This window comes from Moesziomyces antarcticus, assembly GCF_000747765.1.
Source record: "Moesziomyces antarcticus DNA, scaffold: scaffold_v10019, strain JCM 10317, whole genome shotgun sequence".
NCBI lineage: Eukaryota > Fungi > Basidiomycota > Ustilaginomycetes > Ustilaginales > Ustilaginaceae > Moesziomyces > Moesziomyces antarcticus.
The window spans coordinates 60,172-86,817 of NW_014638991.1; the positions used below are offsets into that span (position 1 = coordinate 60,172).

At 62.5% G+C, this 26,646-nt stretch overlaps 7 protein-coding genes across 7 annotated transcripts; 2 read left to right on the top strand and 5 right to left on the bottom strand.

The window, feature by feature from the left end:
* Positions 1-409: 409 nt before the first annotated feature.
* On the top strand, positions 410-2,455 carry PAN0_019c5757 (Na+/proline symporter; the record flags this gene model as incomplete). The annotated part of the gene is made up of 1 exon (XM_014798691.1): positions 410-2,455. One exon carries the CDS (start codon positions 410-412, stop codon positions 2,453-2,455), a length of 2,046 nt encoding a protein of 681 aa, XP_014654177.1.
* A 160-nt stretch (positions 2,456-2,615) lies between these two features.
* PAN0_019d5758 (kinesin-like protein) lies at positions 2,616-7,544 on the bottom strand (the record flags this gene model as incomplete). The annotated part of the gene is made up of 1 exon (XM_014798692.1): positions 2,616-7,544. The coding sequence occupies one exon, from the start codon at positions 7,542-7,544 to the stop codon at positions 2,616-2,618; it is 4,929 nt and encodes a 1,642-aa protein (XP_014654178.1).
* A 54-nt stretch (positions 7,545-7,598) lies between these two features.
* On the bottom strand, positions 7,599-7,895 carry PAN0_019d5759 (uncharacterized protein; the record flags this gene model as incomplete). The annotated part of the gene is made up of 1 exon (XM_014798693.1): positions 7,599-7,895. One exon carries the CDS (start codon positions 7,893-7,895, stop codon positions 7,599-7,601), a length of 297 nt encoding a protein of 98 aa, XP_014654179.1.
* An 871-nt stretch (positions 7,896-8,766) lies between these two features.
* On the bottom strand, positions 8,767-14,334 carry PAN0_019d5760 (pentatricopeptide repeat protein; the record flags this gene model as incomplete). The annotated part of the gene is made up of 1 exon (XM_014798694.1): positions 8,767-14,334. The coding sequence occupies one exon, from the start codon at positions 14,332-14,334 to the stop codon at positions 8,767-8,769; it is 5,568 nt and encodes a 1,855-aa protein (XP_014654180.1).
* A 1,394-nt stretch (positions 14,335-15,728) lies between these two features.
* On the bottom strand, positions 15,729-21,941 carry PAN0_019d5761 (uncharacterized protein; the record flags this gene model as incomplete). Its single annotated transcript, XM_014798695.1, has 1 exon — positions 15,729-21,941. The coding sequence occupies one exon, from the start codon at positions 21,939-21,941 to the stop codon at positions 15,729-15,731; it is 6,213 nt and encodes a 2,070-aa protein (XP_014654181.1).
* A 1,987-nt stretch (positions 21,942-23,928) lies between these two features.
* Positions 23,929-24,534, bottom strand: PAN0_019d5762 (uncharacterized protein; the record flags this gene model as incomplete). Its single annotated transcript, XM_014798696.1, has 2 exons — positions 23,929-24,210; positions 24,361-24,534. 2 exons carry the CDS (start codon positions 24,532-24,534, stop codon positions 23,929-23,931), a joined length of 456 nt encoding a protein of 151 aa, XP_014654182.1.
* Positions 24,535-25,500: 966 nt separating this feature from the next.
* PAN0_019c5763 (glycoside hydrolase) lies at positions 25,501-26,559 on the top strand (the record flags this gene model as incomplete). The annotated part of the gene is made up of 1 exon (XM_014798697.1): positions 25,501-26,559. The coding sequence occupies one exon, from the start codon at positions 25,501-25,503 to the stop codon at positions 26,557-26,559; it is 1,059 nt and encodes a 352-aa protein (XP_014654183.1).
* Positions 26,560-26,646: the final 87 nt, after the last annotated feature.

Below are 26,646 nucleotides of genomic sequence, written 5' to 3' on the forward strand. Positions count from 1 at the left end.
AGAACGAGATCTGTGCGCCACACACAGAGTGCAGAAGTCCGATAAAAGACCTTGTCTCCAACTTAAACCCGCCTCTACTGATAGCAGTCCGCGTGCGAATCATTAGCCTAACAACCCACGGCACCAAGAACCATACGACCAATATCACGAAAATAATCACGCAAAGCATGGGGAGTATAATAAAACGCATCTAATCGAACGTCAGCTCACGTGAGAGTGTCCAACCCGATAACCCCCCCCCCCTTCTTCCTCCTCACCGGCTCTGCCTTCTTCAACAACCATTCCTTCCACGTCATCGAGGCTCATTTTGGCAGCCTTGCTTCCCCTCGCTCAAACCGGAGGCCTGCTTCCACCTCACAGCATAAAATCCCGCCAAACAGTGTAGAACCGCGCGAAAAAAATCGACACGATGGCAGCGGACAGCATCCCGCCGCCCCTGAGCCAAGGGGTCGGATACGGCGTGGTGCTCGGCTTCGGCTTCGCATTCGCGCTCGTCATGCTCTACATCACGCGTCTGCTGTGGCGCTTCAATGGCGAAAATAACGCCCACTTTGAGACCTACGCCACCGCCGGCCGCAAAATCGGCACCGGTCTCACCGCCACCGCCGTCTTTTCCTCCTGGGCATGGTCCACCGCCCTCCTCTCCTCGTCATTAGTGACCTTCCTGTACGGTGTAGCAGGTGCGTGGTGGTTTGCCGGGGGCTGTTTAGTGCAGATCTCTGCGTTTGCGCTGCTTGCGATTCAGAGTAAGCTCAAGACGCCACATGCGCATACGGTGCTCGAGATCGTGCGCGTCCGATACGGCACGGCGGCGCACTGGGTGTACATGTTCTTCTGCCTGGCGAACAACACGATTGCGGTGGCCAACATGCTTCTCGGGGCCTCGGCGACAGTATCAGCGCTGACGGGGATGCACATCATTGCATCGACGTTCCTGCTCCCCGTGGGAGTGTGCCTGTACACGATCAGTGGCGGGTTGAAGGCGACGTTTTTGACCGACTGGATGCACTCGGTTGCGCTGCTCATCATCGTGCTCTTCCTCACGCTCAAGACGATCACCAATGATGCAGTGCAGTCCCCCGGTCATCTGTGGCAGCTTGTTAAGCAGGCGAATGTGGCCAATCCGATCGAGGGTAATTATAACGGGAGCATCTTGACCATGACGAGTAAAGGTGCGGTGGAGTTTGGGATTCTGCATACGTTGGGGAATGCGGGGTTGGTGGCGTTGGATTCGAGTTACTGGCAGAAGGCGTATTCGGCCGATGTGGCAGCAGCCGTGCCCGGGTACGTTCTGGGTGGCGTGCTGTACTTTGGGCTGCCGTGGTGTTTGGGTACGGTCATGGGGCTGGCGGGGCTGTCGCTGCAGACCAATCCGATCTGGCCCGCTTTTGGACGCAAACTCAGCACCACCGAGATGAACGCCGGACTTCCACTGGCCTACACCGCCCTGGCTGTAGCAGGCAAGGGTGGTGCAGTGGCAGTGGTGATTCTTATCTTTATGGCGGTCACGTCGACTACGTCGGCACAACTGATTGCGGTGTCGTCGATCGTATCGTCGGATGTCTACCATACGTATATCCGACCCAATGCGACTGATCGACAGGTGATCCGCGTTAGCCACGCGGCGTGCATTGGATTCGCCATCTTTGCGTCGGCTTTCTCGACCATGCTCTACTACATCGGTATCAGCCTCACGTGGACGCTGTACTTCCTGGGTCTCATCACGTGCCCTGCCATGGTGACGCTTCCACTGACGGTGCTGTGGAAGAAACAGACGTGGTGGGCTGCCGTCATCTCGCCCATCGTCGGCATGGTCGCCGGTATTGCCACCTGGCTTGCTACCGCCTCCGCATACGGCAATGGGGTTCTCAACGTCACCACTACGGGAGAGCTACTGCCGTGCATGTGGGGAACCATCGTCGCTGCGATTGTACCCGCGATCCTGTCGCCGCTGATCTCGTGGATTCGCCCCGAACCCGATTTCAACTGGGAGAGGTTTAGCGAGATCCGACTGATCCAGGACGACTCGTCGATCAACAGCTCCCAGACATCCATCCCGCAGGAGAAGGAGATTGCTACACCCACCCACTCGGACTCGGGCGCTTTTACCGATGCGGAGAGGAGGTACATGCAGCGCCAGAGTAAGATCGCCGCTTGGACGGCGCTCGGGCTGTTTGTGGGCGTCTGGTTGCTTTGGCCCTTTATCATGTACGCCGCAAAGTACGAGTTTTCGCAAGAGTTCTTTACTGGATGGGTCGTCGTGGCGATCATCTGGGCGTTTGCGGCACTGCTCATCTTTACGTTCTTGCCGCTCTGGGAGGGCCGCACCCTCATCGCGCGCATCGTCAAGGGCGTCCTCACCCAGCAAAAGGGGGCGGAAAACAAGCGTCCAGCCGAAAAAGCCGCATCCACTTCAACCACTTCGACCACGCCCGACGCCATCTCCCCACTCTAAAACTCCATTCCTCCCTCTCTCGCGTTGTAATCTAGCCTCGCTCTTGAAATGCCGTCCATCTCACGTCCTCACACCACCCTTGCCTGCACCTCAGCCACACACGCACTGGCCCAGCTCCCACATTGCTGTCTTACGCCGGGTGAATAAATCATTGCCACTTCTACGTCTCCACACCCGACTCGGGCTGGTACAGCGAGTCGAGGGCGACCATCCAGGCGTGCATGTCCTTGTCGCTGGGCGCCTGGAGGAAGTACGAGTTGCTGCTGGTGTACACGCCAAACACGTGCTGGCGGCCGAGCATGCGCTCGATGTTGGCGTCGTGCTCGACGCGCACGCTGGCGACATGCACTGCCATCAGCTCGTCCGTCTCGGCGCTGCTGGCGTAGATGTAGAGGAACGGCCGGCGCAGCGCAAACCACCGCCGTGTCCACTGGTCCGTAAACGCCTCGACCGGCATCTCGAGCCAGCCGCGCTTGGTCGCATTGTCGCTGCGCGCCACCAGCGTCACCTGCGCAGTCAGCTTGGGCTTTTCCGCTTCGTCCACGCGCAAGGTCTCGATGCCCAGCCCGGTCGTGTCTTCACGCTCAAACATCCCCGCCAGCTGCCCGGCCCCGGACGGCGCACCATCGCAGTTCGACGACGGCTGTTCCGCAATCACGACCTGCATCTTGGCATCGCGCACCGCACGCTGCCACAGCGCGAGCGTGCGTTCCAGCAGCTCCACCTTGTCCGCCTCGGCGCCCGAGGGGGACATGCTGAGCGCGAGAGGCGGATGCGCACGCAGCAGCGCACGCACACCTTCCACCTCGGCACGACGCTCCTCGGCCCGCATGAGCCGCGCATGATCGTGCACCAGACTCGTCCCGCGCGCCTTCCATCCGCGCAGCGCCTCCTGCCCGCGCACGTACTTGTTGGCCGTATCCAGCCGCCACAGCTCCGCCGTCTTCTTGGTCATGGGCGGCACGAGCTTCACGCTAAAGATCGCGCTCGTCTTGGTGAGCGTCCTCGCGCCGCTGGTGGCGGACTCAATGAGGCTCATCAGCCTGCCTGGCGGCTTGGCGTCGCGGCTGTTGATCGACACGGCGACGTCCATCGAGAAGGCCACGGGCGCAGCGCAGCGCTCGATCTCGATCTCGAAGGCCAGGCGCGCCAGCACGCGATGTCCACTGGCGGTGGTGCGGTTGAGATGCAGGCTGTCGTGCACGCTGCTGTCCCACCACGCCCACAGGCCGAGCTCGCTGGTGCCGTTGGCGGGGAACTCGAGTGTCTGCTGCTTGGCCGGCACCTTGAGCTGCACCGTGTCCGACGCCTTGCCGCCATGCACGCGCCCGCGCGCATCCAGCAGCCGCACATCGCCCAGCTCGAGCTTGGTCACCTTGCTCCACAGCAGCTGCCGGCCCGAGTCGTGCGTGAGATGCAGGACCAGCTTGCGCTGCAGACCCTGGCGAAGGAAGAACGAGCCTGGATCGAGAGCCGACTGCGCGCGCACGGGCACGGGCATGTACTCGCCCGACGCGTCCAGCTCGCAGATCTGCACCGATGCTAGAATGTGGTGGCGCTCCTCGCCGCGCATCTCGTTCTCCGACAGCCGCTCCTTCATTGTGTTGGACATGGTCGCGCGGCGTCCCGTAGCGCCTCCACGGATCGATCCCGAGTCGCCGTTGCTGAACGAGTGCAGAGGCGCAAAGATACCGGCTCGGTCGTCGGTGCTCTCGCGCTCGCTGTCGTGCTGTTCAAGCGCAACGAGATACTGCGGCTTGAGCTTGGCATACAGTTCGATGGGCGCAAAGCCGGTGCGCAGCCACTGGATCGACTCGGCAGTGAGCACAAACGAGAGCGTCCTGCGCAGGCGCACCTCGGCCAAACTCTCTTCGCTCGCGAGATCGACGGGCACCGAGGTGTACGACTCGTCCTTGCCCAGCTCGTTGCCCGCGAACGAGCTGAGCTTGACCTGCAGATGCACGCCGGCAAACTCGTCGCGCGAGAGGCCCGAGACCGAGTCGACGAGCACCTGGAAGCCGAACTTCTGGCCCACAGGCAGGTCGGCCCCGCCGTTGCTGTGCGTCGACGACGGCGTGGGCGAGCTGGGCCCACGTGACGAAGCGCCACTGGGCGCCGCCAAGCTCGCCGCGGTAGCCAACGAGCTGCGGCCGGCGGCGGGCACAGGCGCGATGCTGACGAACTTGAGCGAAACGCTGCACGATCCGATCTGGCGGCCCATGTGGCGGTCGTGCAGCGGCAGCCTGTACTTGGTGGAGATCTGACGCGAAAGCGGGCTGAGCGGGACAAGCGTGCTGGCGACAAAGGCGTACGTCGGCGTCGGCGACTCGTAGAATGGATCGGACCAGTTGAAGTGCTGTGAGTACTCGGGCTTGTCCACAAACGTGTAGAGGTTGCGCATCTTCTGGAGGCGCTGCTCGAACTTGGGCATGGACCAGACGTAGCATGTCTGGTGGACGTAGTCGAGCACCTTGATGCCCATGCACGGCTTGGCGCACGCGGCGAGGTCCGGATCGGCCACGTCGTCGAACTCGGTGAGGCCGGCGATGGCCTCGACGCCCGACGTCGGTACGGCGAGAGGAAAGTCATCGACTACAGTGAACTGGTAGGTGGCGCGCTTGCCGAGCTCCTTGCTGATTACGTTGGCCTCCTTGACGAGCACGGCCTTGGACAAGGCATCCTCGGCCATGGAGACGGTGGTGTGGCCCTTCCACTTTGCGAGCACGCTACGCAACAGCGCCTTGTGCGCGTCGCTGTATTGGGTTGGACCGTCAGCGGGGCGCGGCGATGCGACTCTGAGCTTCTCCTCGTACTCGCGCACTTTTGCACGCAGCGACTCGGTCTCGCGATGACGCGCCGCTGCTGCTGCCTCGACGGACGGCGATGCGGTGGCGTTGAAGTACGGCGAGTCCTTCATGGGTGTGGCGGGGCCCAAGCGCATGGAGCCCATCTCGCTGCCGGCCTGGCTCCAAGGATCGATGCTGGTGTCGTCTGTCATGGCGCCGAGGGAGTAGGGGCGGACGACCGAGCTGGCCGACTCGCTGGCGTTGTCGTCGAACAGACTCGCCCTGCTCTCGGGTCTGCCGAGCGCGCCGCCCATCGACTTTTTGGAGCGAGCGCGCGAGATGTCCTCAAAGAGCTTCTCCAGGTCCTCCTCGTTGAGATTGTCAAAATTGACGTTCTGGCCGTTGAGCTTTGCGAGCGCATATTCCCTGCGAGCGTAGGTCCAATCGACGTCGCCGGACGCTGGTGAGTCGGGACGGGTGGCCGGAGTGTCGCCATCGAGCAGCGTCTCGTTCTGCGCCTCGCCAGTGGAGAGGGCGAGGGTGGAGCGGACGCGGTCCCGTGCCTTTCTGACTTCCTCTGGGTGGTTGAAGCGAAAGACGTGAAAATCGCCGAGGATGACGCGGTAACCGGATCGGAGGCGCTTTGGCTCTTGGGGAGCGAGACGCTTGCCGTTGACCATGGTCATGCTGTCGGGCATGGCGGTGACGGTGACGACGCCGTCGGTGTGGTCAAAGGTGCAGTGGTTTGCGAGGATCTTTGTGCCGCTGAGCTTGATGTGTACGTCTGCGCCGCTCTCGAGGTTGCCGACGAGCGTGTGGCCGGGCTTGATTTGGTAGATGAGGCACTCGGACATGAGCGGGTCCTCGTTGAGATTGACGAGGTGGGGCAGCTTCTTGGGTGTGTGTACGCCGACGTTGCCCTTGTCGACCGAGATGCCGAGCTCCTCGAGCGCCTTTTCGCGCTCCTTCTGGATGGCGTGCGTCTTTGCGAGCTTTTCCTCCCAGCTCTCGTTGAGGCTGCTCATGATCTTTTCGCTCTGCTCGAGCTGCTCCTGGAGTTCGGCCTTGGTGACGGTCTTGATCTCGCCGGACTTGGTCTGGTAGCGGACGACCTGCTTTTCGGGAGGTATTGACGGATCCCAGCTGCCCTCGCCCTCGATGCCGCCGCCGCCGGCGACGCGGGTGCGGAGCATCTCGAGTTCCTCCTTGAGCTCGCGGATGAGCTTGGCGTTGGGGTCTTCGTTGACAACGGCCTTGTTCTTGATCTTCTTGGCCTGGTCGGCGTAGCGGAGCGTGCTGAGCGTCTCCTCGTAGTCTGCGGGGGAGATGGCTGCGATCATGGCGGTCTTGGAGTTGCCGCCCAGACTGTCCTTGAGGAGCCAGGTCAAGACCGAGTCACGGTAGGGCACGAAGCTGTCGAGTGCCGCTGCCGCCTTTGACTTTTTGGCGCCAGGCTTTGCGGGTTCTGCGGAGCTGGCGATGGCGAGTGCGGCGATGACCTTGCCGAGGGTGGTGAGGGAGCGGTTGATGTTGGCGCCCTCCTTGAGACGTGCGCCGGTGGCGCCTGTGGAGTTGGCGCGCTCGGAGCCGGCGAGATCGACGAGCGAGATGCGCGAAACCTTTTCGGCCTCGAGGTTGGTGTCTGGATCGAAGCGTTTCTGGGTGAGTACGAGGGTGAAGACGGCGTGGGAGCGGGAGCTGGTCTCGTTCATGTTGGTGGCGGCGACGGTTCTTGCCTTGTTGCCTTCGTCCATGAGGTTTTCGATGTCGCGGAAGCTGCCGACGACGAGTTTGCTGAGGTCCTCGACGTAGGGGCCCAGGCTCGGGTGTTCGCGCACCTTGAGGTTGCCCTTGGTCTTTGGGTTGAGGAGGTCGCGCACCTTTTCGTTGTAGATTTCAATGTAGCTGACTTCGACGGTGATGCGGAGGTGCTGGTCGGACTCGGTCTTGTCGCGAATGTCGTCAAAGAGGCGCGAGCAGGTGAGCGGGATGAGGCCCTTTGCCTCCGCATATCCGACCATGGAGTGCGACTTGCCGGAGCCGGTCTGACCGTAGGCAAAGACGCAGGTGTTGAATCCGTTGAAGGCATGTTCGAGGAGCTCGACGCCGATGTACTGGAAGAGGGTGTCCTGCTCTGTGTTTTCGTCGTAGGCGCGGTCGAAGGAGAAGGGCATGGCCTTCTTCTTGGTGGCTTTGGCATTCTCTCTGCTGTCGCCCTCGGAGGGAGGTTGGAGAACGAGCTGGTTGCCGTCCTTGAATTCGATGAGGTTGGAAGCACCACGATTCCTCTCTCTCGAGTTCATGGGTCGACATCGGACGACGACCTTGATGTTGCCGGAGTCCGCCATGGTGCGCTTCTAGGCCGGATGGACGGCGGCAGCGGCAGCAGCAGCAGCGGCAGTGACAGCGAGTGATCGGATGGTGACGGGAGCGAGAGCGAGGGTGGTTGGCAACCAGTCGGCCGGGAGGATGATGCTGAGTCCAGATGGACGACGATGGGCGTCGGATGTGCCGGGGCAGCGAATCGCAGCGACCAAGGCGACTTCGGAAGTGGTCCGATGCGTTGCGGAGCGGAGCGGAGCGGCTGATCCGATCCAATCGATCTGGCTGCTGTGCGGTGGTGGCTCGAAAGCTGAGTTAGAGCTGCGATGCATGCATAAGGTCAGACGATGGCGCGGTGGACAAGCAGGCTGCTTGATGAGAAACCGTTGGATGGCGGAGCGGGGACGAGGAGCCGTTGCGCGGAGATGAAGTATGTGCGGGCGTTGCAGAAGTGCGGCGTCGGAAGCCAGGGTATAAAATGAGGGCAGTCCAGGGGATGCTTTTGGGTGAATCCTCGACTATGCTAGTGAACGTGCAAAGCGCGAAGCGACGGATCAAGAGGTATGGATGGAGTGGTGAGGGGATGACATCGAGTGTGAATGCGAACGGCGTCGGCAGCTGATCTCTCAGGGTCCCCCGGATGTCGGGATGCTCACGGCCAGCTGAGACTGCTGCTGAGCTCCTTCCACTTTGGCAGGTGGATCAAATCGACACGCACACACGCACGCACGCGCCCTTCCTGTCTTGGCCATGCATGCGACTGCGACTGCGACTGCGACTGCGACTGCGACTGCGACTGCGACTGCGACTGCGACTGCGACTGCGACTGCGACTGCGACTGCGACTGCGACTGCTCAGCCGCCGCTGTGTGTTGGATTGGGAAAGTGTTGCTTTTTCGCGCCTTGCTGCCTCTTTCAGCCGAGCCCAACCCAAAATCAAGCCGAGCGCGGTTTGAAAATCCGCCTCTTTCTCCGCTTCTCTGCCGCTCTCACCCTCACAAGGGGGCCCTCGACCCCAAAAGTAACACTTTCTCCCCTCGCCCTCGCCCTCGCCTGCGCCTTCGCCTTCGCCTTCGCCTTCTGGCTGGCGCTGCCATCACAGTCCCGATCAATCAAGAGACAAAAACGTCATATGAGCTATACGAGATCGCAAGTACAAATACAAAAATCTACACGGCGCTTAAGCACACACCCGACCGCGCCTTTACTTCTTGGTGGGCTTGGTCGGATCCTCGGCCATGGTCTTCATCCACTGTGCGCGCTGCCTATCCTCCATCTCGGCCTCAGCCTGCCCCTGCACGTCGCCCTCGCTACCCGCAAGCACGTCCTTGAGGCTCGACGTCGCACTGCCGCGCTTGAGCGGCTTGGGCTGCGTCGGCGCCGGGCTCCAGCCGATCAGAAAGATGAGCTGGAACGTCGCCGGCACGCCCTGCGGCTGCTCCGTCTCGCTGCCGCTCTGGCCGTGCATCGCCTCGTAGATCGCGGCGGCCGACAGCATCGTGTCGCGGCGCAGCTGGCCGCGCCGGTTGATCACCGCATTCGACTCGCCCATGTCGCGCAGGTCGTGCATCAGCTCGTACATGCTCGGATAGCCCACCTGCACCTCGTCCACGTCCACCGTCGGGATGGTGAAGCCGGCGCGCGACAGCAGCGACGCCATGTCGCGCGTGTCGGCCATCGGCGAGATGCGCGGCGAAATGCCGCCCTCGCGCTCCTGCTCCGCCAGCTGCAGACTCGTGCGCAGCTCGAACAGCGTGTCGCCTCCGCACAGCGCCGCGATCAGCACACCGTCCGGCTTGAGCGCACGCCGGATCTGGATCAGCACGCCCGGCAGATCGTTGGTCCAGTGCAGACCGCCGCTCACCACCACGCAGTCCAGGCTGCCCTCCTCGAACGGCAGCATCTCCTCGTCCAGCACGCGCCGCTCCACCTCGAATGGGAACTGCGCGTCCAGATGGCGGTCCCGGTTCAGTAGCGCCTCGCTCGTGTCGCACATGATGATCTTCTTGGTACCGCTCCCCTCCGCATCCAGGTAGTGGCGCAGCAGCCCCGGCCCCGCGCCCAGCTCGACAATCGTGCCAAAGTCGCGCTTGATGTCCTGCACACGCTCCGCCAGCGACTCGGCGATCGCGCGTCGCACGTAGTCCGTCTGGCGCGACGCCTCGCCGCGCGTCGACTCGGCGCCGAACGCATGCCCCTGCGCATCCGCCGTCACCGACGGTCGTACCGCAGCTCGGTCCTTCTGCGCCGTCTTGACTGCACGGTCAAAGATCGTGAATGGGCTATTGGGCTTGGGCGCTCCGGGCGCCGGGTTGGTCGTGCCCGCCGCCGTCGCGGCGCCTGCCATCGTCGACGCATGTCGCACCGAAGTCATCGCGCCACCTCGTTCGCTCGCCATGTGCAGCCGCGGCGAAGTCTGTCCAAACGTCAATCGGCCCTCGGACAGCGCGAGTGGCGCCGGGATCTGAGCCTCGAACGGCACCTCGCTCGGCGTCGCCGGCTCGTCAGCAGCAGCGGTGGCCGCACCCTCCTCCTTGAGCAGCGCCTGCGCGCGCAGGATGACCGCCGGTGGGAACGCGCGCGCCTCCATACGCTCCAGCAGCGCAGCAGCGCGCTCCGCATGACCGTGGCTCAGCTCGGCGCGCATCATGGCCTCGTACGTCGACGGCTCGCGCTGGACCGCTGCAAACAGCGCCGCCAGTCCGCTCCCGCGCGTGCTCGCCGGTGCATTCGCGACAAACGAGGCGTCGGCAGCAGTCGACTCTTGTGCACCAGCGCCGTGCGCACGCGGCGGGTGGTTACCCGCCGCCGCCACACCGGCCGCGGGCTCGTCCATGCTCTCGAACAGTGCCCGCGCCTCGTCGAGCCCTGCGTCGCCGTGCTCCATCGAGTATCCGCGGATGAGCAGGTTGGCGACGTAGGCGGTCATCTGGATGCCTGCGCGCTCCATCTTGTGCAGGTGCGCGCGGATCAGGTCGCTCCTGCCGTGCGCCACAAACACGGCGAGCAGCGCCTCGAACGACACGGCGTCCGGCAGGCTGACGCCGTCCTTGCGCCCGACGCTCGACGGATGCGAGGCGATCGAGTCAAACGTAGCAATCGCGCGCTCCACGTCGCTGAGCATGCAGCCGTAGCAGTTGATCAGCGACGCCCAGTGCGTGCCCTGCACGTTGACCGCCGTATTGTTCGCCAGCTCGTCGAACACGCGCTCCATCTCGTGCGGCTGCACGGGCTCGATGGCGCCATACAGGTCGAGCAGCAGCTTGTACGTGTGTGCGCTCGGCCTCACGTCGGCGGCGCGCATCTTGTGGTAGTAGGCCAGCGCACGCTCGCGGTCGGGCACGCTCTGGATGAAGAACTGCATCATGGTGTTGTACGGCGGCACGCGCGGCTTGAACGACGGGTCGCGCTGCATGCGCTCGAACAGCTGCACGGCGCGCTGCTCGTCGCCGATCCTGGTGCACGCATTGATCACCGCGCCGTACGTCACGCTCGTCGGGTTGATGCGATGCGTTTGCGTCATCTCGTCAAACAGCTGCAGTGCGCGGTCGGCCTTGCGGGCGCGCGAGAGCTTCGAGATGACCACGTTGTACAGGTACGCCGTGGGCCGCACGCCGAAGCGCTGCGACTCCTCGAACAGCTCCTGCGCGATCGTGGCGTCGTCGGTCGTCTCGCGGATCGTAGCGATGAGTGCAGCGTACGAGGTGGAGGTCGGATGGCCGCCCGCGGCGATCATGCGATGGCGGTGCACCGTGGCGGCCTCGGGCCGGCCGGCATGGCTGAGCGCCTGGATCATGTGGTCCTCTACAGAGAACCACGCCTTGGACTGCCAGCGCGCATCGCCCGCCAGAGCGTGCAGCACGTGCTGGCTCATCGCGTACAGCTCCTCGACGCGCTCCACGTCACCCAGACGGCCAAACGCGGCGATGAGCACGCCCAGACCTTCCGGATGCGCGTAGACGCCAGCGCGCATCTGCTTGCGCACATCGCCGTAGAGGCGCGGCGCATCGTCCTGGCCCGACGGACGCGACAGCCCAAAGAGAGCTTGACCAAAGTCCGTGTCGACCACCTCGACGGGCGGGAAGTAGGGGATGTTGGCATTCGAAAGCGCGGGTGCGGGCAGATCTTGACGGTGAAGCGGCGAGTGTCTCCTGGGAGGCGTAGAGGCTGGCGTGGATGCGCTGAGCTGCGATTCGGACGCAGTCACGTCGCTCGTGGTTTCGGCAGTAGCAGAAGCGGCGTCCGCTCCATCAACGGCACCGTTTCGAGCGGCAGCCAGAGCCTGCGTCGCCCATTCAGGGAAGAGCGCGAGCGCCTCGTCTCCATAACGAGACGAAGCCACCTCGACCGCCTTTGCCAGATCGACCGCCGGACGGGACGGAGCACCCTCGGTGGCTGCCTCGGGAGCAGGCAGCTTGGCGAGGTCGTGCAGGACAATCGGGATGCCATCGGCCTTGAACGCATCGAGGCTGAGCGGACGCAGGTTCTCCTCCTCGAAGCAGAACGCCTCGAGGATGAGCGTCCAGGCATCTGGCGAGAGCGGCAAGCTTGCCACTGCCTCGGGCGTCTGTGCGTGGACCGATCGGTAGAGCGTCGTGAGTGCCTGTGCCGTGCTTTCATCGAGCCGATCCGCGGCGCGCAGCAGCGGAACCAAATACTGCGCCGCTGCAAACAGTCTGAGCGGCGCCGCATCCGCATCGCCCGCCTCGGCGTCCACAGCCAGGAACTTTCCGCCGAGCTGCGAGAGCTTTTCTGCGAGCGGGGCGTATTCGGCGGTGGTCAGGTCGAGTCGGTCGAAGAAGAAGTGGACGTAGCTGAGTGCGGAGCCGGCATCGACGGGGCGTGCGGCGGTCACGAGCGTGTCGCTGAGTGCAAAGAAGGCCTCGACGATCTGCTGCGTGGCGTGCGGATATTCGATGGGATCATAGAAGTGGAGCGAGTCCGGGAGACAGCCAAAGTAGGTGGAAGCAGCCTCGAGCGCGCGGTCGAGCACCGCATTGACATCGTCTTGCTTTGCACCTGCGTCTTGCATCCGCTTGACGCTGGCGACGTGCGCCGTAAGCACGTTGGCGAGCACGGCAAACTGGGCGGCATGAGTCTTGAAGAGGGTGCGTGTGTAGCTCTGGAAGACGCGCAAAAGCGGTTCGAGCAGCTCGTCGTTGCCCGACTGTGCGATGCTGACGATGAGCTGCTCGACGGTCGAATGAATCGGCCTTGGCATGTCCGACTCGGTCGAGGCTTGCGAGCCCTGCATCTCTTGGGCCGGCGTGAGCTTTGTGTACCACTGGAGTGCGGTGGTGACGTCGCCGATGTTGAGGAAGCCGCGGATCATGGACGAGACGACAAAGCTGTCGAGCGCAGGCACATTGTCGCCGCCCTCGAGCATGTTTTCAAATAGGCGCACGGCACCCTGCGGATCGTTGAGCGCAAAGTGGGCGTCGATGAGCGAGCACCACACGACGGCGTCGCGGTCGTGGTTCCAGTCCGGATTCTGACTCGCAAGGAGGAACTCGTCAAACACCTGCTTGCACGCGGCGAGCTTGCGCGCCTCCTGCATCTCGTGCGTCTCGGTGGGCTTGAGCTGCGGGTCGGTAACGAACGTCTTGATGAGGTGCTTGAACGTATTGGCATCCGTGTTGGCGAAGAGGCTGCGTTCGAGCAGGTCGAGCACGCCAAGTGCGCTGTCGACATCGCCGCGCAACGCGCAGCTCGAGAGCATCGCATTGTACGCATGCGCATCGTCGAACCACAGCCGACCGCCATGGGCGACCTTCATCAACTCGAGTGCCTGGCCAAAGTTGTCGTCGGCCGCCGGCGCAATTGTGCCCTCGGCCGCATCCTTGGCAGCCGGAGCTTTTGCCGCAGGCTCGGCGGGGTTGAAGGTCCGGTCGCCGTGCGTCTCGGCGTCGAGCGCACAGAGCGCCTTGACGAGCACGGTGTAGGTGCGCGAGTTGGGCGAGAGGCCCGCCTGGAGCATGGCGTTGTACGTGTCGGTGATCTCGCGCACGGGCTGACCGGTGTAGCGGATGGAGAGGAGCGACTCCATGACCATGTTGTACCCCTTGGTGGTCTTCTGCTCCTTGGGGAGCGCATTGAATGCGGCGACGGTGTGGCGGATCTCGGCGGCGTCTCCCCTTGTGGTGGCGCGACGCAGCGTCCTGTACAGGCGGTCGTGTGCGCTATGCTGCTGCGACGCCTCGACGTTGGCGGCATCAGCCTGCGCGGCCGAGGACGAGATGTGCCTGGTGGACTGCGCGGCCGTGTTTGCCTCCTGATCGGCGTGTGTGCTGTCGGCGGCGGTGACGAGCAGCGGACCGTGATTGGCAGCAAAAGCATGTCGGAACCTGACCTGCATGTGCGAGTTGGTGAGGTGTCCGGGCGAGGCGAGCGTAGGAAGGTGGCCATCCAGCCTGAGCTTGTAGGCCTTTTGCCTCCTGATCTCGTCCTCGTCGTCGGTGCTCTTTGAGTTGGCATCGTTGCCGCTGGAAGTGCTTGCCTGCGACAGAACGCGGCCGGTGTGTTGGTACGAATGGTAGGCGCCGCGACCTGCGTGGAACTTTGCGCCTCCTGCGCCTGCGCCTGCGGACGATCCACCGCTGCTGAGACCCGATGCCCATCCGGACGCGGATGATCCTGTACTGGACGTGGAGCCCGAGGCGCCCTGGAAGGCCCCGCGGAAGGTGTTGGCCGAGTTATGTGCGGCATTGGCCGCCGACTGCGCGGCGCCCCTCCATATGTGAGAGGCGAGCTTGGCGGCCGAGCTCACGGGCATAGCTGCCGTGATGCCGAGCCGTTACCTATTCTAGCCCGCACTACTGTGGTAGTCAGCGAGGGATGGTGGATAGCAATGCACGAATCGATGACGAGGGTGAGGAGGTGGTGAGTCGAGACTGCGAATGCAAACGTGCGTTGGTGTTGTGGCGTGGTGGGTGGTGGTGAGAGGAGATGATCAGGGCCTGCCCTTCGAAACGAATGTCGGAGAGGGAAAGCCTCGAAAGTGAGTTGGAACTGGTCTAGCTGGAGTTGAGAGTTGGTTGGATGATATGGTGGTGAGAAGCTCTCGAAAGGGTTGCCGAAAGGGTCGCTTTTGCTGAGCTGAGTCGATTTCGGCTTTTTTTTCTCCACACGGGCCCTTCCTCGCCTTTGGCCTTCATTTCTGCAAGGCACCCGATTTTTGCCATTATTTTTCCTTTTCGAGTCGTTTTCTTCCGAAGCCTTCGGCCGTTCATTTCGCTGCGAATCGGGAGGGTGATGAGGTGGAGGCGTGGAAGGATCGGGCGCCGCCTTTGGGGTCCGCGGAGAGGCGCAAACGCGGCGGAATCGCGCACGAAAGTCGCCGCGCCCCGGGTGGTCGAAAGCGCCCGGCGTCTTCCGCTGCGCAGTTGGGCAGCCCGTATCCCACCGTCCCTATCCATGCCGTCCGATGATCACATGGCATCCTGCTCGTTCCGGCGCGCCACACGGCTGCGCCCGCGCCCGACGTCCGACATGTCTGGTCGATGAAGTGAGGTGCTACCGAGGTGTATACGCGGATCGAGGCTCTTTTCCAATAGTAGCGTGCACAGGTGTGGTTAGCGCCGATTGTCCGTCATGCTGGTGGGGGGAGTTCGGCTTGGTTCGGTCCGGTGCGTGCCGGCGGGACACTCAGACACCCACATACATCCGCATCCGGCTCACGACCCACTGGATCCACGCCGAATGGGCTCCGGAGGCTGTGTTTGCGCTCGGGCGTGCGACGCATGCGCCTTTTACCCACTTAGTTCTGCATGAAGATAGATCTACGAGTACCGCCATCTCTCTCTCTCTCTCTCGTTGGTTTGAATCGTCAATATGTTGATTTCTGCCGCCTGTCGCTTGCCTTTGTAGCGTCCAGCCATCCTTCGCCATCGCCGACTCCAAGGCGTCACGTGTGGTCCATTCAAGCAAGATGCTACCGAGGTGTACAGAGCACTTCACCTCCTCACGCAGCCTCTATCGCTGTGAGGGACATCAACTGTTGCTCGTGCATCGCACCGTCTCCACGTATCTGTATCGCATCCATCGATGACCGTGGCACGCCCAAGCTACGATGTCTTGATTGCATCCATCTAGAAAACGACCACCGCACGTCCGATCAACGCATCCATATCGCAGGTCGACAGCATCGCACTGTTTCCACATGGATTGCTAGTCAACCACAACCGCACGTCCGATCAACTGCGCAAGCATGTTGACCGCCGCTATGCCCCAGGGCTGCCCATGAGGCGCTGCGATCTGGTGTCGTTCCTCGGCCACCAGTCTGAGCGCATGCAAACATTCGAGCACGTCCTGCATCACCTCTTCCTTCTCCTCCACCCTCCAGGTCTGCAGCACGTCAACGGCAAGTACATGACTTGCCACATCCCTTCCACCTTCACTTCTCGGTCTGTGGACGAGAATCGCCGAGGCTGTCGAGCTCGCCATCTCCTCTGTGCTTCCGTACGTTGTCCAGTCGAGGGGGAGCGGTTCAGTGAACTGCAACACTTGCGAACAATCGGCAGCGTCCATCAGCACCGCATTGTTCTTGTCGACGTGGGCTGTTTCGGTGGACGGCCTGGTGCGAGCGCCCACATCGGCAAGAATCGCACCGGCATCGTCCGGACGCACGCACAGCAGTACTACACTCCCCACCGCAAGCTTCCCATCCTGCGTCTGGGAAAAGTACGCTTCGACGCACGATTGCCATCCCCTCTGCTCCTGTGAGCTCATCGGCACGGTGCTCGAGATGACCAGTCGCCACGAGAGACGTGCACGGCTCGCTTGGCCAATCGCATACCGCCACACCTGGTCGATCCAGCCCTCCGCATCGCCCATCAGCACATCCACATCGCTCGAGCCCCCGCGCTCATCAATCGCGCTAACCACCACCATCTTCTGCCCCGCATCGCCGCAGACGCGGTAGCTGACGTGCAGCATGAGCGCGTCGTCCAGTGCCGTCGTCGGCTCCCTTGGCCAGCTGAGCGAAAAGTCCGTCCTCCCCAGCTCCGTCGCCAAGCTGAAGGCGGGAAACTGCACAATCGCCGAGATCGGACCCGCTTCTCGGCCATGTAGCACCTTGGCCGGCTGTCGTCGAACCAGTCGAGGCAGCTGGTCGTACACCGAAAACGCCAGCCTTCGCACCGAGTCGCTCTGCTGTCCGAATCCGAGACTTCCGCTCTCGGTCATCATCGCCGGACTAATGGGACGCACGATCAGATGCTCCGCAAGCACCCCGACCTGCTCGGCAAGCATCACGCGCAGATCCGCCTCGAGCTGCAACAGCCCCCGGAAACCCGATGCCGCACACGTCGTCGAAGCGGGCGGTTGCAGCGCATAGATCACCACATGCCGACCCTGGAGCACGTCCATCTCGACGCGGCTGGCGATCGAACGCAGCGTATCGACCCACGCCTCGCCGTCGCGCCATAACCGCTCCAGATAGCTCGACAGCGCCAGTGGCTCGCTCCCGTCCGCCATGGCTAGGATCGACCCACTCCCGCCCGCGTGCGTGCCCAGACCATACGCTTCAAACGCACCGCGCAGCCGCTCGAGCCACGCCACAATCTCGTCGTGCCACGCCGCAGACGCATGTGTCAGCAGCACTTTCGCCACAACGTGCTTGTGCCCGCTGACCGCCGACAGCTTCGACTTGTCCCAGAGGCTCAACGCCGACGGCAGCGCCGACACCACCGAGCCTTGACAGCCCGCCGCGATGCTCGTCGGTTCCAGCACCTCCGCCTGCACCACGTCGCCCTTGGTGGCCTGACTCGCATCCGACGAGGCCGCGTTGACAACTAGGCCCTGCAGCGTAGGAAGCGCCTCTTGCTCCAGAAAACCGTCAGAATGAGTGGCGCCCTGCGTCGATGGCTTGGTCTCGCATCCTTGGGACACTCGGAGCGCAGAGGCCATGGCAGCAAGCACCTCGAGCTTTTCGCGCGTGGCAATCTCCGAGACTTCGCTTCCGACATCCACTGCACGGCTGAACATGGATCGGAACTGCGGGTTTTCGAGCAACCAGCGCGCAGTCCTCGAGAGCATGGACCGCTTGATCGTTGGTGGCATCGAGGATGCAGTCGCCGCTGAGCCGGGCCACAGCATGGGAGAAGAGGTAGTGGCAGAGTTGAGCAGCGCAGCGCGCTGATGCGAGCCCGTCGCCTCAACTTCCGACGATGCGCTAGAGGCACCACACAGGTACGAGGCAACAATGTGCCTGGAGCACCTCTTCATCTTTTCCTGGTCCTGCAGCGAGAGCGTCACCTCGGTGACGTCCGAGTCGCTGTGCGCATCATCGCTCGCCTCGTCGTCATCCTCGCTGCTCGAGCTGTCGCTATCGGACACGCTAGCCCTTCTCGCGATCGCAATGTCGTCGCTCGACCTCGGGGTGGACGCCACATCGAGCCCACGCTGACCACTCTGGCGTCCACCCGCCGCAACAGCTTGTCCCGGCGACATCTTGCTGTTGCGGTCGCGACGCAGCTGCAGAAGCGCCTGGCCTCGTCGACCCACCGCCTTCGGAGGCGAAGCTCGCGACGGCCGCAGAGCAAAGCGCGACGCAAACGTTGCCGATTCCTTTCCGTCATCCAGCACATTCTGATCCGGAGAGAGTGCATTGGCTGCGTTCGGTAGGGCATGCAGCACCGCCGTGCTCTTTGGCCTCGAGGCGAATTTGCCGAACAAGTCGTACTTGCGCCCGAGGTTGGCGCGCGCCCCCATCGTAAGCCTCTGCAGCGGCTTGCGTGCCTGCGATTGCGTCAGTGGAAGAAAGGCATTGGGCACAATGGCTTGTCGCTTCTTGTTGCTTGGGTCGGTCGACATGGCAGCATTGGCCGCCGCTGCAGCCGCCGAGCTCGCATCCCCCAAGCGCAGCTGTCCTCCTTCGTCCTGGGGCTCCAACTTGGATCCAGCCGCCGATGGGAGGCTGGCCCGGTCTTGCGGCGCAAGATGTGCGTATCGGCCGTCCAGTTGCGCCGACTCGCCAGCATGATGGTTGCCGGCTTCCGAGCCAACGATCGTGGCGCCGTCGCGATACTCCTCGACCGGCGAAAACGGAGTGCGCGGCGTCTTGTGATTAGCGTGACCAAAAGCCGGCGAGCTCTCCGTCAGCGAGCTTGGCGTGAAGCCCGGCAGAGAAGCCGGATCGCCGAAGGGCGTCGCTGCCGAGACAGACCGAGGCGTAAAGGAGACCGTGACCGGCGGCAAGGCTTGTGACGAGCTCGCAGCGAGTAGCGAGGGTGCTGCGGAGGCGCTGACAGCACCGTGCGGCGGCGGCTCGCTCGCATGCACCTGCGAAGACTCGGGTCCCATCACGTCCTGCATGTTTGGAATGGCGCCGAAGAGCGCGTCAAGATTGGTCGCCTCGAGATCTTCCATCTCCACATCGCCGATGCCAGCGGACGTGGCTGACATGGACGTCGGTTGCGCAGCGGCACCACCAGACGGATCCGTTGCACTCGTCTCACCGCGCCCCGATCCATGCTGATGAGCCGTAGCATTGGCAGGCGCATCGGCTTGCGAGACACCCGAAGGATCGAGGTGCGACGGTATTGCCCCTTGCTCGCCGGGCAAGGCACTCGGCGACTCCAAACCAAAGGCCGACTCGTCGAAGAACGAAAAGTCGTCCTCAGTCAGCAATCCCAGGTTTCCAAAGATATCGCCCTCGCCCTTGCGCTTCGTCTGCGTCTGCCCAAAGCTGAGCGGAGTGGCAGCTTGGCCCTGAAACGGCGTCGATCCGGAAGAATGCAAGCGTCCCTGCGGCTGTAGCACAGCTTGAGCTGTTAGGGACGCCGGATCTTGTTTGGCTTCCAAATGGTTGACATTGTCGCCGCCAGCATCGAGGCCGGTCGCAAAGGCCCAATTCGAACCAGAAGGATCCAGGTCCAGGCCCTTGACTTCACCTGCAGCCTGAGCAGCAGGAACGGCACTCGATGCTGGCGGGACGACAGTCGGCGCAGAGCCAACAGGGACGGAAGACGCCGGCAATGCGGCTGCTGAAGCGGCAGCACCAGGGACCTCGCCAGTAGCCTGTGGCAGGAACTCCATCCAACTGAGATCATCGGCGAACTGTTGCTCCGCACCATTGGTGCTCGGGCCAGCTTCGGCACAAGCGTGGTCTCGTTTCTCCGGCGACGTTTGGGAGTCGGTCCGTGGCACGGTAGGAAGCGACTGCGAAGGTGTGGCTGAAGCAGCTGAAGGCATGGCGAGGTCAAAGTCGGCGAAAGACATGCTGGCAGGTGTGATGCCAGGACGGGCGGAGGAGAGGCGCTCGCCGCGATGGCGCGTGAGCGAGGCGTCGTCGGGTTCGCCAGGGGTGAAGGGCGGTGCGCTCTGAGCCGCGACGGACTCGTTGGCATCGTTGAGCACCTTGAGGGTGAAGGAGACGAGCTCTTTGAGCGGAGTGACGGGTTCGCTGCGGATGGTGTGCAGATCGTTGTTGGCAGATGCACCGGGCCAGGATGAGATCCAGGCAGCCCTGCGTGGGTCGAGAGCAACGAGGCACAACGAGACGGGCCATAAGAAGCGGCGGTCTTCGGGGCTACGCTGCTGCTGCTGGATTTGTTCGCCAAAGCCTGGTGCGTCGAGTAGATCTAGGCCCATGTCATCGTCAATAGCCTGGATATGCGGATACGCGGCGAAGGAAGCTTCTTGTGGCTGCTCGAGCGGATGGCTTACTTGCCCTGCTGACGCATGCGCCTCGGCCAGGGCAGGAGGCAGAGCGCACACCGCGATTCCGCTGGCGAACAGATCCCCTTCGACCGGTTGAACGCCCATGCCATTGCCGCTGCCGAGATCGAGCGATGCGAAGAGCGACCTGAGTTGAGACAGACGGTCGCTGGCAATGCTGTCGGATGAGACCACGTGGACGAGTTCGGCCCTGTGTCCGAGCGGAGCCAGGTGCAGCTGCGGGCGAGCTTCGGGTGGGAGTGTCGGAGCTCCGAGCTGGCCTCTGGGGGTGCTGGCCAGCGGTAGCGCGGCAAGGCGACGCGAGGTGGTGCGAAGGAGCAGAGAGGACGGGCACAGCGAGAGACGCAGCTCTGCCGCAAGGCAATGCAAATCTGTCGAAGCCGTGGGCGCACCGAGCCGAGTGGATGATCCAGGCTTGTCGTGCGCCTGCGATGAAAGAGTGGCGATGTCTGCGGACGGTGGTAGGAAGACGACCGAATCACCCAGACGAAGGCGGCGACGGAGCGTGGGTCTGAACGTTGGGGAAGCGCTCGTTCCTGGTTCGCCTGCTGGTGACGATGAGGAGCGTGGCGATGATTCATGTGCAAACACACTGATTGCCCTCGTCCTGAGCGTTGCCATGAAGCGGCAATGCGCTTGCTGCTGCTGTGATGTCAAGACAGACTGCTTTCCTTTGTTGTCTTTGGAGCTAGGACATGCAGTTGAGAGCAGGTAGGAGCCCGAGTCGACGGTGGCGACATCGAAGAGACGCGCGAGCGCCTTGACGGATTCGGAGGGTAGTGAGCGTGCCACGGCGGGGAGAGAAGAGGCTGCGGGGGTCGTGGATGTGGCTTGCTGCTGGGGCACGTTGAGGGTGGTGGCATCCATTCCTGCCGATTGCGCCATGTCCTGCGTCTGAGCAGCATTTGTGGCGGCGGCGGCTGCTTGAGCGCCCATGGATGATGTCTTGCTCGTCGGCTCGTAGTCATCGTCGTTGGCGACTGCAAAGAGCCAGAGATCCGAGACAGTGGCGTAGATCGACGAGTCTGGCGCTGTTCCATCTAAGCTCTCCGCGGTGGAAGGACGAGGGATGTGTGTGTAGAGGAGAGTGCTGCGCACGAGCCGCTCGAAGGCGTCATCGGGAATGCTTTTAGATAGAGCTTGGAAGTTGTTGCTGTTGGTGAGGATCTCGTGGACTGCGTTGGTCCATACCGCATCCCTGTCTTGGCCCTGGTTCGTAGAGGTGAACGTGGCTCCAGCGGGGGCCGTGGCGTCCGGTTGAGTGTGATCTTGACCGAGTTCGGGAGGCGGGTCAGAGTCGGGCTTCCGCAGGCGTAGCCAATGGACCGTGGTGTTTGATGGAAAGGGCAGCTTTACGAGTGATGCTGGTGTACGCTCTGTGAGGCGCGAGAGGTACTGCATCGACCTGAGGTGTGCTGATGCGCTTGCCGGAGGCATGGCAGAGCGAGGCGCGGCGACGGTGCCGGGGAAGGGGGTGTTGGAGTGAAGGCGGGAGGATGCAGGAGTGGTGGAAGGCGATGCATGCTGAATTGGCGCCATGGATCCGACGCGTCGATGTGCCGAGGGGCTGTTTGCGATGCTGTTGGAGCGTGCATGCGCTGCGAACGAGCCGGATGTGTGAGCCATGGTGGTGTAGCTACCGGCACCACTGCCTCCCGCTGCTGATGGCGTAGCGCCCGACGCGGGCTGTTGGTTCCACATGGGGCTTGGCGACGGCGCCGTCAGCTGAAGCTGAGCATGAGAGGCGGCTGGTGTAGCAGGTGGGACACGATGCCTGTTACGCGCTTGCTAGCGTGGTTGCGTTTCCGTTCCTCGAGCAGGGTGAGGTAGGAGGGCGGGTGGGTTGGTGAGTGCCGCTGACGCTCCGCTGTGGCTGGCAGGCTGCGACGTGTGTGGTGGGGTTGTGGAAGAGCGTCTTTCGGCAGCTGGCTCGCATGTACAAGTATGGGGCTTCGATGCAGTTGAACGCCGCACAGACTGTGACAGCCAAGCTTTTGGCTCCACTCTCGACCGGCTAAAAGAGGGTCCAACCGTCGAACCTCGTGACAGCTCCGATCGGACTGCAACCCCGGATCGGCTTGTTCTCGATCCGAATCAGCCGATTCAGAATTATCGTCGCGGAATTTCGGCGTGCCTTTTCTCAGCCCTTTTTCTCAAGAACCATTTCCCCAAGTTCCCAACCAGGAAAAACGAGAGTGGCTCCAAAGATGCTGGTCAGGCACATTGTTGTCAGCGACTGTGTGATGGCGCCGGATGAAAGGGCTGCCCGACGCATACTGAACAGCTATATCGCCTCTAGATGCTATGGATGAACTGAACGCGACTGCTAGTGCTCCGATGGGCAGGGAGGGCGAGAGAGCACACCGCATCGGACGATGGCAGGATCGCAACGCCCGATGTCGCACTCGAAGGCTGCTGTGCACAGCATCGGAGCTTGGTCTTCGGACTTCGCACGACCGGCGACGAGCATGCTGGTCGGCATGGGAGTGACGCTGCAGTAACAGGACGGGCAAAGATGCGAAGAGCGGACACGACGAGTGGATCGGATTTGGGATCGGTGCGTGTGAGCTCGGCCAAGTGTGTGCGGCAAGTCCGAGTCGCGTCTTGGACACTTTGGAGCTGCTGCTCTGCCACTGCGGCTGATGGTCTCGGAGGACCTGACAAAAAAGCAATTTGTCCAGGGCCATCACCGAGGCTTGCCGCTTTGCCGCTTCCGCACGGCGAGAATGTAGCAGCACACACACCTTGTCTTTCTTTTTTCAAGAGGAGCTACAGCGGGCCGACGGGAAGACGCCCACCGATGGCAGTTGCAGCGCAGAGATTGCCAATCAACCCCGCCCACAGCCATTGTGGTCCTCTGATGTGCGCCAAGCAGCGCATGCCAGCCTCGACCCCTGCCAAGATGGGGTGCGAGGCATTTGGTCGCTCTACGAGGCGTACGCAGCGCACCATGCACGACCATGCAGCTGCTTGCATGGAGCGAATTTCGGCTGCGTCTTTGCTCTGGCCTCGCTAAACTGGCAGTTGGGACGGCTCGATCTGCGGCGCTACCTTAAGTCGAATGCTGCCACTGACTCCTTGCGCCCTACAAACACGGCTCGCCCAAAGCACACATGGCTCAACTCACAGCGACGGGAAAGATCTGGCTCGCCTGAGTTGCAAAAATCTGCCTAGCGAGGCGTCGAGGAAGCTTAGGAGAATTTCCATCGGCTCAGCCTGCAGCGTCATTGTTGGCTCAAACTCGACGGGTGTTGATCGAAACAATCCGGTCGAAGGTTTGCATCCTCGTCATCGATCGGTGTCGATCGCCCGAAAAGGATACAGTACGACGTTGCCAAGATGCAAAGCCAAGGCCCCAGCCAAGCGTGGCCAAGGAGGGCCAAGACATGCCGATTTGGGCAACATGGCGGTGATCAGGGGGGGCAAGGCTAAGATGGGCGCGTGCATGGACGTTCGATTGCGCCGCCTCGAAGCGCTAAGCAACCGCACAGGACAACGACGCCAGATCTAGCGCCCTCAGCTGCAACGAGGCTCGAGCTCAACAGCACATAGTTGCAATGCGCAACGTCTTGCTTGGCGCCACTTAGTACTGTAGCCCTTGTTGGATCGGTCCACGGTGAGGCGAGCTCTTGCGAGCTGCAACGGCCATTGTTGATGTGTCGGCCCTTTGATCGAGTGCAAGTGCCCCCTATGCATTGCCAGTCTTCTCTCCTTCTCCATCGAGTGTGCGAAAGCGTGCCGAAGCATTTCGGAAGCATCCTACCCTTCTGGCGCCTGCATTGGTTGCACTTTGCACGCCTCCAACAGCGGAGATGAGCAGCAGCAGCAGCGTCGGAAGAGCGTGCCCAACAGCCCGCAAGCTGAGACCGACACTGGCGAGGTGCGGGATCGACGAGATGCATGGGTTTCGGACACTCCGACCTGCAGTCATTTGGCTAGCGCGGCTCGACCGACGACGCGTTGTGCTGTTCTGCTGGCGGGCGGAGCGGGCGCGAACTCAGTGTTGGTTTCGCATGCATGCCAGATGGCAGAGGCTGGCAGAGGCTGTCGACCGTCGAGGTGCGCTCTGGCTCGGCTGTTGCACTTCTGTCGCTCGGCAGCTCGGCAGGGCGCGTTGCACGTCCTTTTGCGCAGAAGCGGCGCAGCACATTCGCGTGCCCGCCAAGCCGTCGCGACGGTATGCAATTTTCCACTCGCCAAATTCCAGCACAGATGCACGCTGCACCGCCTGCGCCGAGGCTCTTGACGCGAGCTCGACACGGCTGAGATGCCTCGAGGCTGCACGTCTGCGCATGCGCCTCGGTTGCGCCGACGCGGGCAGACCAACGCAGATCAACGCGTGTTTTTCTTGCTTCCCTTCCCCTCGCCAATGCCACAATGCCGCAATGCCACACTCTCCAGCCTGCAGATGCCAAGTTTGTCGATCATCGCCATCCCTTCCTTTGCCGTACGTCAGTCAAAAAAGGCTCGACGGGCGCAGGGGCTGCTGCCCTTTGACAACGTCCAAGATGGGCAGGTCGGATCATCCGCGCAGCAACACACTGTCGCTGCGCTGCCGCTGCGCTCTTTGTTCTCCGCTGCTCCGCTCCTTTGCTCCATTGCTCCTTTGTGTGTGGATTCGGCACTGCAACTGAGGCCGAGCGCACATCGTGAGCGTGTTGCTCTCTCTACCATGCAGCGCTCGAGTTCGAAAGGCGAGCCATGCTCAACGCCTCTCGAGATTGAGATCCGCTGGGCTGTTGTGCCGCTGTTGCCCTTTGTGCCTCGCCGCCTCGTTGCCTGATTCAGCTTTGCATGCCCTCCCCTTCGCCCTTTGGCTCCTCGTCCCTGATGGCAACGCTCCTCCCTTCTCCATCCTCATATCCATCCATCACCATCCTCCTCCCTCCTCTCTCCACTCCATCCTCTCCGTCCTCCCCCTCCTCTTCACCTCTTTCGGACGTGGCTTTGAGAGCACACGACGATCACCACCACCACCGACCCCCTCCCATCCCTCTTGCCCGGTCGACAACAACAACAACAACAACACCAACAGCAGCCACAGCGCTTATCATACACCACAACACACCACTAACAGCTACATCAGCATCCTCGTTTCGTTTGTCTTTGCGGCATCCTTGCATCTCGCTCACCCAGCATCGTTTCATCCGCAGCATAGGACGTGACTTGCATTCTCTCTCTCCACTCTCCACCACCGCATCGACTCGATCCTAGCCCTACCACCACATTCTTTTCCCCGAAAACACATCCGCGCACCAACATGCGTTTCTCCGTGCAGATCCTCGTGGCCGCTCTGGCCGCGCTCCTCTGCGCCGTCTCCTCTACCGAGGCCAAGCTGCAGCGCGGTCTCGCGTGGGGTGTCAACGACAACTACGGCCCACGCATCGCCAAGGGCCTGATCAAGTGGTACTGGCACTGGCAGGACGGCCCCAACCCCAAGTTCAACGGCAAGCTCGAGTGGGTGCCGTGCTTCTGGGGCCCCAAGTACTACTCGCAGTGGAACCAGCGCAAGCAGGAGATGAAGGGCAACCTGCCCAAGTACCTGCTCAGCTTCAACGAGCCCGAGATCCCCGGCCAGTCGAACCTCGACCCCAAGTACGCGGCCAAGCTGCACATGAAGGAGCTCGAGCCGTACGCCAAGAAGGGCGTCAAGATCAGCTCGCCCCAGATGGTGTACAAGACCGAGTGGCTGCAGGAGTTCATGGACGAGTGCAACAAGCTCGGCTGCACCATCGACTTTATCGCCATCCACTGGTACGGCACCACGGGCGACATGGCCAAGTTCAAAAAGTGGATCAAGACCATCCACTCGCGCTTCAACAAGCCCATCTGGGTCACCGAGTACGGCATCACCGCCGCCTCGGGATCCAACATGGGCGCCATCAAGAAGTTCCACATGGACGCCACCGCGTGGATGACGCAGGTCAAGTACGTGCAGCGCGCCGCGTGGCTGGGCTGCTTTGAGATCAGCAACCCGCCCGACTCGTACGCCAACAACAAGAACGCCTTCCTCAACGGCAACGGCTCGCTGCGCGACATTGCCTATTGGTACATGTACACGCAGAAGCCGCACAAGCGCTCGGCGCACTCGAACCGCGCGCTGCCCACCTCGCACGTGGCGCGCCGCGCCGTGACGCACAAGGACGAGGAGGGCAACACGATCGTCGACGACGAGGACCCCTTTGAGGCGCCCGAGCACATTGTCGAGTGCGACGAGTACTGCCTCGCGCGCCAAAAGGCGGTCGACGCCTGGGAGGCCGAGCACGGCCCCATCAGCGACGAAGACGAGCTGGACAACRACGACGACGACGAAGAGTAAAGGGGTCATCCTCTCTCTCTCTCTGTGTGTCGCTCGAGCCCTATTCTCCCCATCTGGTCGAACCACTGTCACGGGTCCTTACATGGG